At 52.7% G+C, this 19,315-nt stretch overlaps 6 protein-coding genes across 6 annotated transcripts; 3 read left to right on the top strand and 3 right to left on the bottom strand.

Annotated features, from left to right (window-relative positions):
- Positions 1–101: 101 nt before the first annotated feature.
- EV422DRAFT_508922 (uncharacterized protein) lies at positions 102–884 on the bottom strand (the record flags this gene model as incomplete). Its single annotated transcript, XM_053068796.1, has 1 exon — positions 102–884. One exon carries the CDS (start codon positions 882–884, stop codon positions 102–104), a length of 783 nt encoding a protein of 260 aa, XP_052922582.1.
- An 819-nt stretch (positions 885–1,703) lies between these two features.
- On the top strand, positions 1,704–3,760 carry EV422DRAFT_541380 (uncharacterized protein). The gene is made up of 4 exons (XM_053071200.1): positions 1,704–2,170; positions 2,253–3,043; positions 3,111–3,240; positions 3,309–3,760. The coding sequence occupies exons 1-4, from the start codon at positions 1,925–1,927 to the stop codon at positions 3,471–3,473; spliced, it is 1,332 nt and encodes a 443-aa protein (XP_052922581.1). The 5' UTR covers positions 1,704–1,924; the 3' UTR covers positions 3,474–3,760.
- Positions 3,761–3,900: 140 nt separating this feature from the next.
- Positions 3,901–4,916, top strand: EV422DRAFT_580686 (peroxisomal biogenesis factor 11; the record flags this gene model as incomplete). The annotated part of the gene is made up of 3 exons (XM_053073346.1): positions 3,901–4,085; positions 4,166–4,187; positions 4,257–4,916. Exons 1-3 carry the CDS (start codon positions 4,012–4,014, stop codon positions 4,914–4,916), a joined length of 756 nt encoding a protein of 251 aa, XP_052922580.1. The 5' UTR covers positions 3,901–4,011.
- A 265-nt stretch (positions 4,917–5,181) lies between these two features.
- Positions 5,182–12,162, bottom strand: EV422DRAFT_220609 (uncharacterized protein). Its single transcript, XM_053065463.1, has 14 exons — positions 11,948–12,162; positions 11,614–11,831; positions 11,405–11,539; positions 11,174–11,334; positions 10,812–11,118; positions 10,391–10,744; positions 9,839–10,324; positions 6,964–9,774; positions 6,722–6,903; positions 6,414–6,649; positions 6,073–6,347; positions 5,663–5,995; positions 5,406–5,592; positions 5,182–5,337 (listed from the first exon to the last, which is right to left on the bottom strand). Exons 1-14 carry the CDS (start codon positions 12,000–12,002, stop codon positions 5,264–5,266), a joined length of 5,814 nt encoding a protein of 1,937 aa, XP_052922579.1. The 5' UTR covers positions 12,003–12,162; the 3' UTR covers positions 5,182–5,263.
- A 1,213-nt stretch (positions 12,163–13,375) lies between these two features.
- EV422DRAFT_570651 (uncharacterized protein) lies at positions 13,376–15,935 on the top strand (the record flags this gene model as incomplete). The annotated part of the gene is made up of 6 exons (XM_053072896.1): positions 13,376–13,413; positions 13,477–13,907; positions 13,974–14,226; positions 14,284–14,650; positions 14,714–15,458; positions 15,523–15,935. 6 exons carry the CDS (start codon positions 13,376–13,378, stop codon positions 15,933–15,935), a joined length of 2,247 nt encoding a protein of 748 aa, XP_052922578.1.
- A 782-nt stretch (positions 15,936–16,717) lies between these two features.
- EV422DRAFT_580683 (DUF726-domain-containing protein) lies at positions 16,718–19,165 on the bottom strand (the record flags this gene model as incomplete). The annotated part of the gene is made up of 6 exons (XM_053073345.1): positions 16,718–17,420; positions 17,505–17,598; positions 17,663–17,829; positions 17,904–18,240; positions 18,311–18,665; positions 18,814–19,165. 6 exons carry the CDS (start codon positions 19,163–19,165, stop codon positions 16,833–16,835), a joined length of 1,893 nt encoding a protein of 630 aa, XP_052922577.1. The 3' UTR covers positions 16,718–16,832.
- Between the last annotated feature and the right edge of the window lie 150 nt (positions 19,166–19,315).

Genomic DNA, 19,315 nt, shown 5'->3' with positions numbered 1-19,315 from the left:
CGGGGGGCGGTGCAGTGCCAACAAGAGGGCAAAGTGAACGATAGCGTCCAACTCAGAGTTCCAAAAGTGTGCGAGGTGGCAAGGAATGCAGCATGCACCTATCAGCCGGCGGCGATAGCAGCACCGGCGCTCGGTGGTTGCGCCCCTGCCTGACCCTGTGACAGATGATGGCGCGACGAAAAGGACGGGCGCTTGTGAAGCGGTATGATGGGATATAAGGTGGGAGGCGGAACTGCCACCAGAGGTATGGAGAGCCGGCCATTGGGAAATGGGGATGGCGTTGAGCAAGACAAGGGTGGGTTGCTCCGTATCGATGAAACTGTTGGGACCGGAAAGGGAGGCGACGAGACGGATGGTGGTGATGGCGATGGGAATGCTGATGTCTGTTTTGAAACCTCGGATTCGTGCTTCCAATTCTCGGCAGAGTCAGACGGTAACGGTGCAGCATTGATGTCCTTCCCGTCGGTAGTCACTGCGCATTCTGCTTTCGGCGTAGCTCGTGCGAGTTCTCCTCGGTACCTCACAAGCTCAAAAATATCTGCTTTGGTGAGTGGCACAACACCTATGGGCGTTCGATCGTAGTCGTGGTTCCCATAGACTGCTTGAACTGTGACTGTACAATCGAAGCATACCCGGGCCAGCCCGTCGGTGACGCCTTTCCAAGGACGAACGACGTTGTTTTCGTACTCGCTCGTCCTTTTATCGCCAAGGGCAAGTGGCGAGTCGCTGTGTTCCTCCTTTCCATCCCGCCGTAAAGGCTCAAACCCTATGGGCTCGTCCGGTAAAGGCGCGGGACTGGGGAGTTCTGGCAACTCGTCCGTCTCGAGGATGCTTGGCGACGGAAGCCCGGGGCCAGTTTTTGGAGAGACAGAGCAGACCGACATGTGGTAGGGTGTGCGTGAAGTCGGATGTTTTTTACAAAGTGCGATATGACCGAGAAGCGAGGCCCTCTTCTCATTGTTCTTCTCGAAGTGACCCTCTGGAACCCGCTAATCGGCTTTCCACGGGTCGATGGCCGTGGGAAATGAGCGTCGGTGTTTCTTCGTGAAATTGCTAGAGATGTTCCCACGTTTGTTTTGCGGTACGGTGATGGGGGGTACTAAGAGACGGTGCGGGTAGATGGGTTTGGAACTTCGGGAGGCTTTCAGATTGCAGGTCCGACTTTTGAAGGAAGTTTAGAGTTATTCTTCGACACGGGGGCCGGCGGCCGAGGCTGACGCAGAAAGCCAAGGGCCTGTGCAGCGGAGCAAATAAGCTCGTTGCGTTGTTGTTGGGGACTCGGAAGTAGTCGAAAGGGATGAAAGCGGCAAGGCGTTGGTTGCAAGTTTGCTACTACATGCCAGCCATACCAGCCAGCCCACGCAGCAATGACCGGGGACCGCCCGCTGCTGTAATGTTCGGTTGACAGGAAGTGCGCCAAGCCTTGTTGTTCGTCCGAGCGTCAGTCACCAAGCGCGCACGCAAACAGACGGATGGGGGACCGTGCTGCACCCCTTTGCGCCGTGCGGTGAGTTGTGTCCACAAGGGACTTGCCTACTGTATTGCACCTGGCATCTCGATTCTCGATTCTCAGGCGGAGTCAGCCCTTCGCAAAGGTGGCGAGTCGTTCGTTCCCTGACCTTTGCAGGGATGCCGGCTGGCTGCGTAGCGTCGACACGTCTTCATTTGCTTTTTTTTTGTTCCAATATGCTTCCATCGACCTACTGTAATACAGTGTCAGGGCATATTTGGAGCTGTCGGTGGCGCGCGTCATGTGAGCTCACTCCTCAGGTCGCATGTTCCAATTCAATCAACTTGTGGGCAAAGAAAAAGACGGGCGAGATTCAAATATAGCCGTCCGGCGAAAGCACGGGAGCTCACACCGACACTCGCAAGTCACGTTTTCCCCAACACCTTTCGGACAAGCACCACCAGCACTGCAGCCATGGCGGACGATCATCACCACAACCAGCATCACCACAACCAGCAGCAGCAGCAGCAGCAGCAGCTCCAGCTTCAACATCAGCAGCTGCAGCAGCAGCAGCACACGCACCATCCACAGGAGCAACAGCAGCAGCACCAACACGTCGAAGGTTTCCCAGCGCCTGGTAGCGTGGATATCCCGGGTGCCAAGGCCGACGCTCCGGTGGAAGGCTATCATGACGTCCACGGCCAGGGTGACGTTCGTCTGGTGTGTGATGGTCCCGCGACGGACCGGGTCTGCTCGTTCTTGTTTGACGTTTCACGTTCCTAACTAGTGTTTCTTATCATAGGACCGCCAAACTCCCAACCCGCTACCAACCAGCCCGCCACAGCATATAGCGACTTCTTCAGCGCAACAGACTGCTGCGGACCACGCTGCCGCGTTAGAACATCATTTCCTGCTACAGCAAGATGGCCAGCATGGACAAATCACCGCAGAAGAGCTAGATGAGCATGTGCAACAGGTGGTCCAACAAATTGCCGCGCAGCACGCTGAAAGCGTTGCACAGCACGCCGCCGTCCAACAGGCCGCATTGGAAGCTGCTCGGCAAGTCGTTCAGCAGGCCGTTGCTCAGCATCAAAGCGGTCAACAGGCGCAACACCACCAACTCGGCGGGGACGCCTCATCTGTTGCCGGCGACACCCAGTCGCTCATAGCTCAAAGTCCCGGCACACCACGAACCCTTCCCGCTGACTTTGCGACGCCACCTGGTTTGGAAGCAGTCCACTTCGCAGCTGCCGCCGCTGCTCAAGCTGCAGCGCAACAGGTTGCCGCTCAAGTAAACGCCTCTGGGTCGCCACCATCTCAATCGCAAGATACTCCAGGGGGCGAATCCAAGCTGCCCGTAGGATCCGAGGAGTGGATCAAACAACGTCGATTGAACCACAAGGAGGTGGAAAGGAGGAGGCGTGAAACTATCAATGAGGGGATCAATGAATTGGCCAAGCTTCTGCCGGAAGGCGAAAAGACGAACAAGGGCCGTATCTTGTCGCGTGTCATTCAGTACATTCATCAATTGAAGGAGGCAGAAGCCAACAACTTGGAGAAATGGACACTCGAGAAGCTCTTATGTGAACAAGCGTAGGCGTTTGTGTTCGTTTTTGCACTCTTCAATCGGGGTTCCACTAACTTCGTGTGGTGTTACTAGTATTTCTGAATTGGGATCCCAAGTGGAACAGATGCGGGTAGAAAACGAGGCGCTCAAACAACAACTAGCTGCGTACCATGCGCAAGTTGGGTCGCACGAGGAAGAATTGCGTCGAAAGAAGCCGCGGCTTGTGAGTTATACATCCAAGTCTCATCCACGCTCGAAAAGCGTATATTCACTTTTCCACCTATTTTACAGGATAGTGAACACTATCAGGAACCGGACCTCGTCCCACACCCTCACGTACAGATTCCGGATATGCCACAAATCCCTCAAATTCCTCAGATTCCTCAGATTTCGCAAATCTCGGAGCTACCAGGAATACCGCAGGACGGATCCCTCCACGCCATCTCGCAAGTCTGAGAATCGAGAAAAAAGGTTCGAATATACCCTCCTCATTCGCCCACCGTGTGTACCCGGCACGTCAGTTTCGGAATGGTTCTGAGGACCGTTGGCCTGTTTTGTGGGCCAAACTCTTGTGTGCGTTCTTGCCTTTTCGTTTGATTTCCTGTGGGCCCCTCGTCCTTGGAGACGGAGAACGGTCAGAATCAGTCGGTGCCTGTTTCCGTATTAATCTGGGAGCTCGTTAGTACTATTCATCATGCTTTCCTATCTCTGTCAATACAAAAGTAACCCCTCTCGAAGAGAACGGAATGCTGTTGGAAACTTGTAGTTACTGTAAAAGCGCGTCGAAGAATGGCCATGTGTCATTTGCACACGTGCTTTCCGGCTTCCGTGTCGGCACAGTATATCCGCGCCACCTTCCCGTGTGGGCAATGGGCATCCTTGTGTTTCCTGTTGTTCCTTTCGTAGATCCATAAGTAACTTCGCATAAAACAGGCATCTAGATTGCTGCCTCGCTATTGGACAACGTAACATCCCCTTTCCCTTCTCATCGGACATGGCTGCAGTCATGAAGGTCCTCCGGCCCAACCCAACGCTCGACAAGCTAAGTCGATTCCTGAACTCTGTCAGGTTTGTTCGCGTCCGTCCTTTCGTCTTCGAGTGTTCGCCAAGATCACCCCTGCTCACCGGTCCGATTCCCCCTGTTGCAGAGGTACTGACAAGGTTCTTATGGTAAGGCACTGCTCTTCTCCGCTTGCACCAACCATGCCATTAGACTCACGACGCGATTTCCCTTTCTAGCTGGTGCAATATGCCTCCAAAATCCTGATATGGCACCTCCGACGCAACCCCGAAAAGGCCTCCACCCTCGTCCAACGAATCCTTAACCTGGTCGGGCCCATCTCCGACTTCCGCATCCTGCTCCGCTACTACGGCCTCATCCCCCTCACCCAATGGGCGCTCTACTCCGAAGCCAATCCGGCGCCCACCGCCAAACTGCAGCTGCTGACTCGACTCCAGAACCTGTGCAATTTCTGCTATTACCCGCTGGAACACGCCTACTGGCTCGGCCTACACCAGGTCGTGAAGATGAAGCCGGAGACGAGGGATAGGATCGGGATCTGGTCGTGCCGGTTCTGGGCGGCGTATGTCGTCTTGTACTTTGGCCAGCTGTGGGAGGAGCGCAAGCTTTTGAGAAAGAGGGAGCGCGAGTTGAGGGAACGGAAGGTTAAGGTCGGCGGTGATGTGAAGGAGGTGGACGTGGGAGGCTTGGTCGCCGATGTGCAGAAGCTGAATGAGGAGAAGAATATGTTGGCTATCAACGCACTCATCAACGCTGCGTACTTCCCGCTGACTATCCACTGGTCGCTGGAGTCCAGCTCGTTCCCGGATGTGGGCGTGGGAATCTGCGGGACGATTGCTGCTGTAGCGCAATTTTATACCGCATGGAAGTCGGCTTGATCGTGGTGTTGAACTCACGCTATTCGCCATAATGTACCTTGGCATCAATACACAAATCACATGAGTTCCCAAGCTGACCGTGCACCACAAAGTTCTAAGGGGCTTGAACGTCGGAAAGTGAGCAGAGCGTCGCTGAATGCCAGCATTGAGGTGCAGGGCCAGTCGTTCCAAAGCTGTTCTCATTTGAATTTGTAAGGTGAAAGAAAAGCAAAATTTAGTGTATATCTAGAGGTGGAGCGCTATGTACAAAGCTATTTACAGTGATGATTTCGAACTTGGAGCACTAAAGTATGGCCTCCAAGACTGCATGACAAGGCAACTCGATCGAACCCTTCAACCTTATTGACCTATGACGTTTTCATGTACCAATGAGGCAAGGGCCAATAGCAATTGATTTTCCTGTCGCTGAAGGACTCGTCATCTAAGAGGGGGAAAACGGTGAGGAATCATTCGCGACGCAAGTAAATGAATCCGTGACTTTGTGCTTACCACCCTCAATGATGCATGGACTCGTCTCCACTCCAGAAGAGCCAAACAACGCGTCAAACACGTTCGTAATGGGAGGTGCTTTCACGATTGTCTGTCGTGAGCAGGCCCCTCTCTGAACCAAGATGTCCAGCACCTCCATGAGATCCATCCTGGTCATCAGGCTTTCGACTCTCTCGAAGATCTTGGACTGTAAGCGGAAAGAGGCATTCACTTCTCAAGTTCACGTCCAGATGCCTCATTTCGAGAAATGCTCGTACCTCATAAATGCCTGGCTTCTTGACCATGATCCCAAGTACAACTTCCAGACAGGCACGTTTGACAGCATTAACGGCATTCCCGTGGATGTCGTACCACATCCTCGCCGGGACAAACGTCGTTGGCTGGATGTCGACGTTCGTATCCGTGTCCGTGCGTTCGGGGTACACTGGAATCTGCCATCTGTTGACGTACTCACGTAACACATATCGCACGTCATCGAAGCCGACTTTGACGATGACCGGTGGCTCGCCGGTCCCCTGAGATGAGGCTTCGAAACTCGCCAAACATCGTCGCAGGCATGGTAGCGCCCCTCCCCAGTTTGTGAACTTGTGCTGGTGAGCATAACAGAGAAACAAGCGTTCAATATCCCGTTGCGATGGAAGTCAATAGCGGCGACCACCATGCCCACCTCCAGGTCGGTTAAGGATATCGCGATGTCACCAGCCTCCTTGACGATCTGGTAGACTTTTTCCAACCACGGCCGATCGTCCTCCGTCTCCAAGGCAATTGCGTTGAGTGTAGCTCCATCGCTCAATGTTCCGTGCGGGCCATAAGGGAGTTTGGTCTCGATGACGGCTTGGTTGGCGTCCGAAGCCCCGTTTGCCCGTTCGCTTGCTACTGCACTGCTCGTTTCAAGCATCGGGGTCCTTATTATACGCACGTCGAAATGACCTTTCGCCGGATCTACGGGTAATTCTCAGTCAGCATATATGGACAAGCCCCGAGGACGAAATCGCGATTGAAGGATACCTTCATGGACATCCATCACGCGGTTGAACGAAATATTCTTTTCCAAGAACTTCGGTTGCAGCCGTACTATTCGGCAGCTCGTTGCTTCCAGCAGAACCATCATGGAACCACTATTGGTAAATGGCTCGAAAATGCATGATGGGCTGTCTTTCAATTGTTCAAGTAAACTCGATCGAAAAGCCAATGCTTGTGGCAGTATGCGATCCGGCAGAACTCCTGTAATACTCGAAAGGAACCTTTGAGAAGGACGACGGGTTAGCACGATGTGAGCACACCCGAAATCCATGTAGAGAACAGATGATCCATACTTATCGGAAAGGACGTAACCACGGCCCGGGACTCTCCTATCCGTCGATCCTTTGACTTTCACAATTGTTTGCGTGGCATTTAATTTGCGCACTGCCGTCTCTATGACATCAGAATTGAACGCTTGTAGTATCCAGAAGGCATGCGAAGATTGGTAGCTTGCTTCAGGGGTTAGCAATATCATCTGCGACAAGTGTATTAAAGATAGGAGCGACCGCCAAATAAATCAGGTGACTGCTCATACCTTGATCACGGCTCTAGCAACACTCTCCTCAAGATAACCAATGTTTGGCACATTACGGGGATGCGTCAAATGCGACTCTTTCTCGGCTTGCAGCGTGAGCGACCTGGCGTAGAGAGCAGACATTTTACTCCGTTGTGTCGGTCTCTCATCGACGTCCTCTTCTAGGTCCTCCGGATGAGGTTTCACATTTGACAAATCTTTGAGTTCGAATAGTGCTTCGAGCGCATCCGGGGTCTTTGGCAGATGTACGAGGGCTCCTGGCTCGACCACCTCTTCGAAAACAGATACGTTGTTGCGCATGAAGTAATTCGCCATTTTCTCCAACGATGCTGGGTGCGCTTCATCGAACTCCGCTTGAGTGAACACGCCTTCGTCAATTCCTTTCCGTCGGATGTTGGGCCATTGGGCGAGCAGGCTGCTGATGCGTGACTCCGCCGTCCTGTACAATACTGCAATACGCCGACGGCAGTTATTGCGAATCTTTCTGCGGTCGTCCGGGTCATAACCAAACCCTTGGAATAAAGGAGCTAGTCTGTCCCAATGAAACCTTGCATCCGCATGTTCGCGTAACATTGCATACGCGTGAAGCAGTAATTCGTCATCTTCATGCGACCATATGGCGCGAACTCGCTTAGCTATCTGCCTGTATTGAGTTTGGTAGCGTTCTTCATCCACGATCACGGGAACCGTCTCATGATTGACATCTTCTAAAGAGGAGGCGGCCGCTGCGGCTGGCCCTTTTCCAGCAGCCGCTGCATTGCCAGTCCCAGCTCTGTACGTCCGCCTTCCAACGAGTCGCCCTTCCCTCTGGCTTTCGATTGTTTGCTTCACGCGCAGACCCGCGCGCTGACTCCTGGTCATGTGGTCCTCGGCGGTGACCTCATTTTGTGAAGGCGTAGGGGCCAATCTTTGCCGTTCTGTCGCCTTTTGACGTTTGAGCAAAGCATTTTGTCGTCGCGTAGAGGCTGATTTTTCCCGTGCCTGCTGCTTCTTCTGGAACTTGTCTTCCGCGCGATGGTAATAGTATTTGACCCGAGCCAAAGCTAATCCGGTCTCTTCTGAGAGTCTTTTGCAGAGCGGATCGTTGCGGAGAGGCGTGGTGAAGGCCTTGGTATCGACGTGTGAACCGAGAACCTTCAACTGAGCTTCCGTATACGGGAAAGTTGCTGTCCAGTTGGATTTAATGTTCAGCATGGCAAGCTGCTGACCTCCCGCGTACAGATACGTAGGAGCCGTTTTGCTTTCGCTCCTCGCCTCCCCTTCAGTGTCCGACATTGGGACGGCCCGTTTGTCATCCAGGCCACGCAGGCAATCGTGTTCAAGGTTCAACCAAAACATCTGAATGTCTGAGAAGCTCCTCACCGTATAGGTACGAAGCAGGCGCTCCGGGTCGGACATGTAGTCGTACAACGGTAATACGCTTGGCAAGTAGTATGCAGTACGGAGCTGATTTTGTGCTTTGGCCTCATTCGCCTCTACATTCGGCGTCATGTTCGTAGCTCCGGAGTTTGGGAAAAGAAGTTGTAGCGCAAGCAGAATGTCGACTGATTGATTGATCAAACGCCGAAAACGTGCTAAACTGGGACCAAAGATCTCCTTCCGTAGCGCAAGCGGAAGATCAGCCATCCTGATGTCACTGTGATTGGTTTTATGCATGAAGTCAGCGAAAGCTTGACTAGGTTGCTGATGACCCACAATCTTCAGATATACGTCGAATGGCAGATCGCGCGTGAACATACTGGCGGGGAAGACTCCGCTGTTGCGGAAGGGACCTGCTGAAATGGAGACCGGGGTACGATGCGAAGCGTCCTTTTTGTCTAGCATGTGTTCTGCAAGCCATTCGTGAAGTATTCGTGCCCGCAATATGGACGCATTGACATATCCGCACTGCTGTGCAAAATAGAGTGGCGGTTGCTCTGCGTAAGCGTTTCGAAGAGCTTTGCTTCCAGCCGTGCGTTGTGGCGCTTCGCTGTCTTCTTTTTCCGACCCGCTGTCGACGTTAGTTGCGGTCGATGTCAGAGGCGCCCCTAGGCGCTTCCTTATATCAGACAATCGCTCCACTTCCAGGTGTTCCACTTGCCCCTTGGCCAATGGAACGCCGGGGGGGAGGACTGCCTGACGATCTCGCATCATTTCGATATACTGCTCCACTTCAAAGTCGTCAACTTTCAGTGACTTGTCAAGAAGCAGTGTTTTCGTGACATTCTTCCCACTGATCTGGGGAAAGCTGACCGTGCATATTTTCAGCAGGTTGTCCGCTTCCATTGTAACGGCGGTACGTCGAAGTGTCTTCAAATCCACTTTGTGAAGGTTAGATTGGCCGTCTTTCATCGAGAAGTTGTGGTAGGCTTCCAAGAGGAGTCGCCCAACTTCCAAAATTTTCTTTTCCTGCAGCAATTTTGATAATAGGTTTTGACGTCGGACATATGTGATCGTCGGTACATGTCGGCGTTTCGGTGTCCGTTGAGCGGGTCCGGGATCGTGTGGGATCGGAATGGCCAGGGGAGTTTCTGACTCCGCATGATCTGGTCGGGAGGCGAATTCGGTAGTTTCTGGAACCATCTCCACAGGTGGTGCTTCAACAGATACCACCGGTTGCGGTCTCGCCGCGACCTGACTTCTTGTGATGCGTTTGGGCACTCCCGGCTTCCCAAGCTTTGTTTCCCGGCATCTTTCTGAACAAAAATAATCGTCTTCGGGGACTTCGTCCAGCGGAGGGTCCAAACAATATAGATGCACCCCTTGGTCGCACCCGTCGCAAAGAAGCAGCTTGTCCTCGTCCTCGTCACGATTGCATACTTTGCAAATGGCCTGAAATGGCAACACCATGGGTGAACGGTGATGAGTGATGAATTGAGCATCGGAAAGTACTCACGTCGTCAACCTGAGACTGTTGAGAACTGTTGAGAACTATATTTTCGTCGCTATCAACATCATCGTCATTATTCGGCAAAACGATCGACATCGCGTCTTCAGAAGTGTCTGCTTGTGAGAATTCCGCTTCCGACTCTGAGGTGTGGTAAACTTTCCGCTTTTTCCGTGGAGGCTTGATTTCTTTTGGCGCAGTCCGAGCTCTAGACGATTTCGCTGTCTTCAGATTCTTGACTGGAGTAATCGAAGGTGTCGACGGTCCACTGGTAGCTATGTGCTCGAAATCCCCGTATTCACCAGCGTGTTCCGATTGCTGCATCCGGTGATAGGCACCCGGTGAGAAATAACGATACCGCCTCTCTCGACCGGCGAACTCCGCCACCCGAATTGCGCCTATGACCTCCGGTGGAGCTGTCAAAGGTTTTACGATTTTGTTCAAAATTTTGTCAAGAATTCGTTCTCCGAGATTGTTCAGAGAGCGTTGAATAATCTTCCAGTAGCCGAAAATGCGTGAGACTAAGATTTCTCTTCGCTTGCGAATCCCACTTGCACTTACCCCTGACGTTGTGCCACGTTCTCCAGACAAAGCAATTAAACGATATACCTGCCATTCCAATGGCAAATCAGCAAGGACCCCTCCCTCTCCTAACACCATCTCCTTATCCGCATCTCCAGCCAGCTGCTTCACACGATAAGACGTCTTCGCTTGCTTGGTAAGGGGACTACCCGTTTCAATTGGCCGCGGGACAAAGATATTGACGAGTTTAACGCATCGATCGCCGTTTCCCACATCCACCCCGGATCTTAGGCGAGGGACAAGCACGCGGGTAAGGAATCCTGTTCTCACTAGCGCATCTATTGTCCGATTGAACCATTTTCGTGCAGATCTGTCGTTGTTGGCGCCTATTTTCTATGTGCGACAAATGATACATCAAAAAGCACGCCCTTGTGCAGGGGTTGTAGATAGATTGACCTACCAAGGCATCCATCAGGTCACTTTGAACCATCACTTGATTTCTGGCATTCTTCAGGATTTGCGTCACCCTGTGCTTAAGCAGATCGGTGTAGTAAGTTTTACCCTGAGTGCCTGTCGGTTGTAAGGCCATGCTGGACGCGAAGGTGAAGTCCGATTCGGTCAAAGCGCTGAAGTCCTCATCGCTAGTTCCTTTTGATTTTCGCAAATGATCTTTCTTGAATTCCAGGTATGCCTCATTGCGTACCGCATATCGTTTGAGTACGCAGTTGTTCGTGAAGGCTCCGTTGATGACCACAGGATATTTCACACTATGCGAATATTAGCAGGCATCGAATGGAATGTAAGATAGGAAACTTTTCTCACATAAGTTTGGCCGCCAGGAGACCCTTAACATAATAGAACATGGAGCGAGGATCAAGATCTAGTGCTTTCGCAAGTTCAGCCTGGGTTTTGCCTATTGCTCGAGATTGCGCAATGATCGCTAGAGTGTCCCAGACTGTTTGAGACAGTCTGATGGTGTTCGACTACAGGGTTTCAAGCGGCGTCAATAACTTACTTGGTGTTGACGCAAAGTCCCCTAACGCGTGGTCTTACATCGATTCCCAGGAGTATAGTTGTTCGCCGAACTGTTTCCTTCGCGACCAGTCGTATGCGTGCCCCATAACGGCCCACCGCATCCGTATACGATAGTTCATGTGGAATTTCATTGCCACCTGACTTTAACTTGTCCTGCATAAGAAATACTACCGATTAATTCATGCGAAGGGACCGAAAGAAACAATGGAACCCCTCAAGAAACGGACCTGTGCTGGGTCTTTGCGGTTATCTTTCTTTCGCTTCACGTCAGTCGATAGGTTACCGATGCGCTCATCGTCAACGGCGAGGGCTTGTATATCATTCAATCTTATCACCAAGGACCATAGGTAGCTCTGCAAGTGCTTGTCCAGCTTGCCGGGTAAAGTTCTCACGATCTCCAAGATTCCTTCGGCTGGTTCGGCCTTGAGGTCTTTCTTGGCCTCAGCTATTCGATTTTCAAGTAGTTCCCATAGTCGCTCGGGTGAGCATCCTGGCGCAAAGGGTCAGCTTGCTTGGAAATCTTGGGTCTGCACGGGTTTGCGTTCACAGAACTGCTACTACCTTCGGCACCTTCCAACGCAATTTCCTCGACACACCACTTCAGAACATCGTCCATATTGCCAACCAGAAGGCGGAACTCTCTCTGACAGCCCAAGTGGTCGCGAGCCCAGCAGTGTACCCAGCACCACCCAGCCTGTTTGTGGGTCTGTCTGTGTATGTATGTACAGTACAGCAGGTGGGAAAAGTGCACTGGCAAGGTTGGAATTGGAATTGGAATTCGGGTTGCTGGTGGGAATCTGTTGCAACGCGCTCCTCCGTGTCCGAAAGAACCTCCGCTTCATTCGTGGCTTTTCAACTTCCACTGGAAGAGTGCAATGGCAGCCGTTGAACGCATACCCAAGGAAGCTATAGTTTTCCAGTATTCTGGAAGAAAGACCTCACTGGCCTACTGTAAGTTCCAACGGAGGCTCCTGCCGCCTTACTTTTCATGTCCACAGTCACGTCCAGGAAGCCACGCATTTCCAGAGGTTACCTGAGACGGAAGGCTGGGCGGTTGTCGGAGAGCTCAACCTCAGCTTCAGACTCAGATAAGAGGTAAACTTACTCGTCAATCCACGGCCAAACTTCAAGTGCTTAGTGTGTTCTATCCGTAGTGAGAGCACGGACAGCACTTTTTCCGCTGAGACGTCGGACGAATCCCATTCCGACGAAGACCCGGAAGATGATCGAAGGAGCATCGATGAGGAGGCGGTCCAAGAGGCGGCGCGTTGCCCAGAAGTAGCCTCGAGAACAGCTCTGGTACCTTCCGTACCTGCGTCTGAAGATAAGGCTCAGCTAGATGTAGCGCCCCCACGTCCGGTTGTTCGAGGTCGAGGGTCGGCCGGACGTGGACTGTACTCCGACCAAATGGGGTTTTTACCCACCAAGGCTGATGGTGGATACGAACAGCATCAGCCTGCACGTCGACCGCCAGCGGGAGGCAGAACCAAACGAGCTCCCCGGAGTGCCTCTCGAGGCTCCCCTCGCGATCGCAGACAGGGGAACCCCCGCGGCGGACTTGGGTTGCGAGAGCTCGAAGTAGACCCGGAGGACATTGGGCACCAAAGCACGTCACAGGCCTGTGAGCGCATAGTTACAAAGTCAAACAGAGCATTGATCACCGAAGCTGCGTCGGATAACTCTGGATTACGCTCTCGGTCGCGGGCGCTCGTCGAAGGAATGGCTAACCGTCGTTTTGCCGGGCATTTGGATGGTCGAGAAGGGCTTTCATCATTGGCCACTCGAGGGGAATCAGATGCACCGAAGTCGTCCAGAGTGACCCGGACTGTACGTACCACGGCCTTGTGTCTGTCAGTGTCAGATGTCTCTTCTGAACTTCGTGTTGCAAATCAGGAAAATGCGGGCTCTTCACACCAAGATCTCAAGGCTGCCTACAAGTATATTTCCCAGTTCGAAAGTATGAATAAGGAAGAACGAATCGTTCATAGCATGGAAGGCATACAGCGCTACACAACGAGGCAGTCTGAGTGAGTTCAAGTTTTTGTGATAGAATCCTGTGATGGTGACCACAACTAATAATTTCTGTTCAGGGCTTGCAAACTATACGTTACGATCATGAAGGCGAAATATGACCTTGCAGTCAAATATGATTTGGAAACACGGTTGTGGCGATACGGCATATATGCTGCAATTGAGAAGCTTCGGGCGCACTTGAAGATGGAACACGGGCAACTCACGGATGGAGTGAGAAGTGCCTGGAAGAAGTTCATTTCAACCAGCGTGGCGCTGTATGTGGACCTCGTCGCCGCTTTCAAAGCCCAGTGGCCATCAATCAGGGCCGGTGGCTACCGCCGTACAGCTGTCTCACCCTGCTGGCATCGATCCGTTAACTACTTGGGCGACCTGAAACGATATGAGCAAATGTATCTCAAATCTCCTGACACACCCGCGTCGGGCGTATTGGATTGGTCTATTTCGCGCCGCTATTATAGAGAAGCTGCCATCTTGTGCGGCGAGTCAGGTAATATCGTCGATGTGGCATGTCATGCTGCGGAGGTTGTACCATCATCCTGACTTCGAACCCTAGGTCTATATCACAATCAGATAGCCATTGTATCAAATTATGATGAGCACTTTCTCGAGTCATTCCATGCTTACTTGCGAAGCTTGACCGTCAAATCACCCTTTCTGAGCGCAAAGGACGCGCTAACGATCCTGTTCAAGACTGTCGAAAAACGCTTGACGGCCGCTAAGCTTTCGCGCAGGCGCGGGATAGTCGATGCTCAGATGATGAAAATGGACTTCATCCGCATGCATGAGATTCTTTTCACCAAAGTCAGGTAAGTATCATGGTGTATGCCATGGTCTTTGGACCCAGCTGATTGTTCTCGGTGTAGCACGGAGCATTTCCCGACATACCTATCAGAGTTCGCGTCTCAACTCAAGTATTTCGAGCCCCTCGTGACCTCGGACTCTGACGAAGCTGCCTTGGTCTTTTTGCAATTCGCTTCGGCAAATGGCAGCATGTCGCAGCTCGGAAAGTTCACTGCTACAAGTGAACAGGACCGAGATCCGCTCAAAGACCATCTGGTGTCGCTTGCTATGCATGTCATGACTTTCTGCTTGTCGAACTTGCTGAAAAGCACATCCAGTGGAGATGAAAATTTTGCCAGTTTGAGCCAAGGAGGGTTGTTGTATGTTTGGATAACGTTATTCTGGATGGCTTCACTGGAGGAAGCATGGTTGACGTACTTACAACAACCGGTAATTCCGATGGCATCGCGCGCAAGGGACGGTGAAGCGAGATATTAATCCTCGCAATCGCAGCGTTATGTTCACTTTTGGTCTTCCTTGGCAAATTTCTGCAACGCGCTGCAAAGCGTCATGGCTGAAGGGGAGTCGGCAAGAACCACACTTGAAGATGTTGTGGGTGTGGAGATCTTACCTGAGGATTGGGAGCTTAACGGTTCTATGCTCTTCACGGGTGCCTTCCGATCGAAAGAGTTCCAGAGTCTGCTGCACCGAGATGCGGCTGAAGTTGATTCGCTCGTAGATCAGCATCTTGACAGCAGGGGCATGGCCCGACTGCGAGCTGGCGACTTGAATGCTACGCGGAGACGATTGTGGCGTATCTTGCAAGTGTCGAGATTGCTCTGCCCTAAGATTTCCCATCTGACATACAATGAGGAAACCGGCCGCTTCTCCGTAGTTACTCACGTCGAACCAATAGCAACGCTCGGTGAACCTATATTGGTTGGTGTCGAAGAAGAGGAGGAACTGGAGTATGTTCCTCATATTGGCGAAGAGAGCACGCCCGCCGGATCCGAGGTGGACGTCATCGTTGACGAGGCGGTTCAGGGCCTAATGGAAGCAAAACGCCAACTCAATTCTGCGATCGATTCGCGAAACCGCTTTCTGTCCTCGCACAAGAGTGAAGGAACACAGTCTTCATCGAGGATGGTGCCGGGGGAGACCACCATTGTCTTTGACACCAACATTTACCTCTATTGGTTGGATGGTATTGTGGACCTCGCCAATTCGGGAGATTGGGTCATTAGCGTGCCACTAGTTGGTAAGCAATATAAACTGCTGGCTCGTAATCGTTGCCATCTCCTAATTTCCTGTACCCACTGCAGTCGTCAGCGAACTCGATGGACTGAAAAATAGCGATGACGACGTAGGACTAGCCGCCAAGCGAGCGGTACAGTTCTTGGACACTGAGTTCGGAACAGGCATGGAGTCGGAACGCTCCGTTCGCCGCAAAGCCTGGCTAAAACTGCAGACTAGCCAAGGCAACTTCCTCCACGACCTACGTATCCGCACCGAGGACTGGACAACGCAGGAATCTGCGCATGAGAGGAAGAAGAATAACGACGATGTGATCCTGCAATGCTGCTGGTACTTTATGCAGAACGCGCGACAGCCCAAGAACGTCAGTCCGGTCGTGCTTGTCACGGACGATGTGAACATGAAGCTCAAAGCGCGGACTATGGGTATCGATGTGCGCGACCGGACGGCTTTGAAGACTCTCAGAGGGGAGCGGGACTGAATTCGTTGTAGCACAGTTGCGCCAGACCTGGCTGTACGGTTACTGGTTCCTTTGCGCTTTACTCCGCCAGCAGCGCCATCCTCCCTCATCATGGACGATCAACGCGCTATGTAGCTTTGAAAATCGTTTGCAAATGTTTCAATAGCGGGGCCTTCGGTTCGGGTTACCCTAGGGTAACCTTACCGCAGAATATAGAGCGTTGCAAGCTCTTTACCGTCTGCTTCCCGTCACACGCCTCATGGCACTATCGGATCAATATATGATTGTACAATATATATAGGCGGTTATCTGGAAACAGTGACGATCAACAAGCCTGGTTGTTCAAGGCGCACATGGCGAAGTGATCTCAGCCGCGTCCCCACAAGTTCGAAGTCAGACATACCCCCGCTAGTTGCAAGTCGGAGCGCTCCCGATGCTCAGCCTTCACTCAACCTCAAAATCGACCTCTTTCGGAGCAGATCTTGACGTCTCTCCTGTCAGACTCGTTTCGAGGAAGGAACATGTCTCCGCAGCAACTGGAACTCCTCCACAAGCCTGATGCAAAAGAGGAACTCGTCTGTAGGCTCGAGAGATTGCGGAAGGTGTGGGGAACAAGTTTCTGGGCGGGGACTTTCCACGCGCTGTCGTATTTCACTCCGTATTTCAATTGTCGATGCTGTCAGTGTTTCTCGAAAGTCGTCACTTCTTAAGGCGGAACTACTCAGACCGTCTGTACAGCACACTATCAGCGCCAAACCCCGCCGGCAATCGCAGATGAGGACTGTTGTGGAGCTGGGGCCTAGGCCGCAACATCAACGTGGAATTTTGCATATGTTTTCTTGATAGGCCCACTGGCATCATTAGATTGGTTATACAATGGGGTGAATACATGTAAGCGGAGTGACAAGAGGTAGGATTTCAAGATTGAGAGACTGATAATCCTTCAACTTGGTGCTCAAGGGAGGTGAAGCGGGCGGCCTTCCCAGCTACCTCCGGCCCGTCCCCTCCATTCTCATCAGCGGGCGGCCGGTATGGGAGCGGTGGCACCTCCTTCTGCACAATCTCCTCCACACTCAAGCCCTCCACAACCCCCTCTTCAATCCTACTTTCCGTCTCCCACTCCCTAGCCTTATCCCCTTTGATGCCCTCTACCTTGCCCAACTCCAAACACCTGCCCACGCGAGCCCTCCACGCCACATGTCCTTCCACAAACTCATCACAGCAGATGTTCTCGATCCCGTCCACGTTCACGGGTTGTAGACCCGCAACACCCCATCCTTTTTCGGGTTTTTGCGTCGCGCGGTGGAGGAAACCGAGGACCCAGTCTTTTGTGGAATAGAAGTTGACGATGCGGCCGGGGACGCGGGCGCGCAGGGCTTGCCACATGGTGGGTGTGAGTGGGAGGGGGGAGCCGAGGAGGTATAAGTTTTCGACTAGTGGTGGTGATGAGGCTGGGAGGGAGAGGACTGCTCGGACGGCGAGGAGTGATCCGAGGGAGTATGCGACCTGGGATGCACGAAAAGGATTAGGAAGTATTACGTCTGGAAGGGGACCCATTTGGCGAGTGAAGATGGACGTAGAGACACTTACGATGGATACAGGCCGGTTGCCTTGTGCATGCGCCTGGAGGACGTCGCCCAGAATTGGACCTGCCTTATTGGCAAGTGATTTTGCGTTGTTCCACCTAAAACGCCAAGTTGTCAGTTTTTTCCATACTATGACAAAGAGAACGGGAGACACCAACGTACGGGTTATCGAGGAGCTTGCCAACCTTCACCAACCCCAAAGGCCACATGGCTGTCATCAGGGAAGCAAGCACCGTCCTCTTGAGAATTTCCCCTTTGACATATGCGATAGCCTGGCTTTTGATCATGGCGCTGAGTGCGTTACCGAGGGCAAGCAACGCGGAAACTTCCTACATAACGCACGAAAGTCGCGTCAACAGCTGCGTAGCTGGGCGGGGATAGACGGCATACGGCATCTACGAACCCACTTCAATGCGTACACGTCCGAGGACTCATTGAAAATATTCCAGGGCGCCGACACATCTTTCTTGTCGGTCAGCCAGCCGGAGATGCAGATGAGAACGTTGACCCGCCCTTTTTGGCTAACTTCAACGAACTCGAAATCTTCCACCTCTCTCGTGGCGTTCGAGACGGCTTTTCCCGTCATGTGTCCTCCGTACGCCCCAAATAAACTGCCAACGACAGCGGCACTACTTGCCAATCCGACGCCTAGCATCCCCGCGGCGGTGCCTCCAACGCCGACGGCGCCAAGTACACTCGCTACGCCAGCCCCGACCAGGGGTGCAGCGAGGCCTCCCGTTCTGCGTTTAGGCAATAATGGGTGGTAAGCACTAGGTAGAAAGCGGTTCGCCACCCATCCCATCAACTTACAGGCCGATCGCCAATCCCCCAGCCACGGTCGCTAAGCCAACTTTCCAGGACCGCCATTGTTTACCGTTCTCAGCCCGTTTCTGTGCGGCCGATGTGGCGGTGGTGGAATCGATAGCCTCATTGGGATGTTTGAGTGTCTCCGCGACGACAATCTCGTGCTCATCCGGAAAGGATAAGGAGAGAGCGCGAGCGAGGCGTCGCAGGACCTGACGGGTGCGCGGATCGTAGGTTTTGGTTGTTGTGAGTGAGAGGAACAGGATGGTGCGCAGGGTCGATGTAGCCGTCTCGATCGGTATACGGGGCTTGGGAGGATCTTTCTGTGCGTTGGCTAAGAGGCTGCCAAGTGGTGAGCGATCTACATGGAGGGTAATGAGCGTGATGAGCGAAGCGAAGGTACGTCGAGGGTTGGATGGTTAAACAATACCCTGCTCGCTCCGCTCGCGACAAGGAGGTTGGGCTAGTGTGTGATCGTTTCTAATCCTGGGCCGTAGGCTCGGCCCCACCGCACTCAAGCATTCTCGGGCCTGCGGCGCGACTGGGCTCGCTGTCGCTCCCATTCTCATCGCTCCGCTCGGAATCCTCAAGCATTCCTACGCCTACCGACGCAGTGTCCCTACCTTTTGTGTCGTGCCCCATGATAGCAATCCAGACCAATTCCAAAAGCCCGTCCGCCCAAGCTTGAAACTCCTCAATGCATCTTGGCTTCTCTAGTGGCGACACGGAGCCCAGCGCCTGCTCGTGTTGGTCTTTCAACTCCACCACAATCTGGATGGCGTTATGCCACAGGGCACTTTTCTGCTCGTCGGACAGGGGGTCTGAGATTTCTGCGGGGTTGGCGGGAGCTGCAGTCGACATTTTGTTGTTGAAACAGGCTGGGCGACGGCTGTGATACTTGGATAACTGGACTAGCGAACTAACGAGGATGCACTATGGGAAACTATGTACTGTACGTATCTAGATCTACACAAAGCTTGGTGGTCGGTTGAAGGCTTTCTGAACGGTCGC

This window comes from Fimicolochytrium jonesii (genome assembly GCF_025526975.1).
Source record: "Fimicolochytrium jonesii strain JEL569 chromosome Unknown EV422scaffold_27, whole genome shotgun sequence".
Classification (NCBI taxonomy): Eukaryota; Fungi; Chytridiomycota; class Chytridiomycetes; order Spizellomycetales; family Powellomycetaceae; genus Fimicolochytrium; species Fimicolochytrium jonesii.
The sequence above is the reverse complement of the archived record's forward strand: the minus strand, read 5'-3'. Positions and strand labels throughout refer to the sequence as shown.

Excerpts from the sequence above, each read along its gene's own strand:
- EV422DRAFT_220609 (XM_053065463.1), bottom strand. The coding sequence starts at position 12,002 with ATGGACGATGTTCTGAAGTGGTGTGTCGAGGAAATTGCGTTGGAAGGT. Across the intron at positions 11,540-11,613 it reads ACCGCAAAGACCCAGCACAG|GACAAGTTAAAGTCAGGTGG; the intron begins GTCCGTTTCTTG and ends TTTCTTATGCAG. Across the intron at positions 6,650-6,721 it reads GGTTACGTCCTTTCCGATAA|GTTCCTTTCGAGTATTACAG; the intron begins GTATGGATCATC and ends TCCTTCTCAAAG.
- EV422DRAFT_541380 (XM_053071200.1), top strand. The coding sequence starts at position 1,925 with ATGGCGGACGATCATCACCACAACCAGCATCACCACAACCAGCAGCAG. Across the intron at positions 2,171-2,252 it reads GCCAGGGTGACGTTCGTCTG|GACCGCCAAACTCCCAACCC; the intron begins GTGTGTGATGGT and ends TTCTTATCATAG. Across the intron at positions 3,241-3,308 it reads GTCGAAAGAAGCCGCGGCTT|GATAGTGAACACTATCAGGA; the intron begins GTGAGTTATACA and ends CCTATTTTACAG.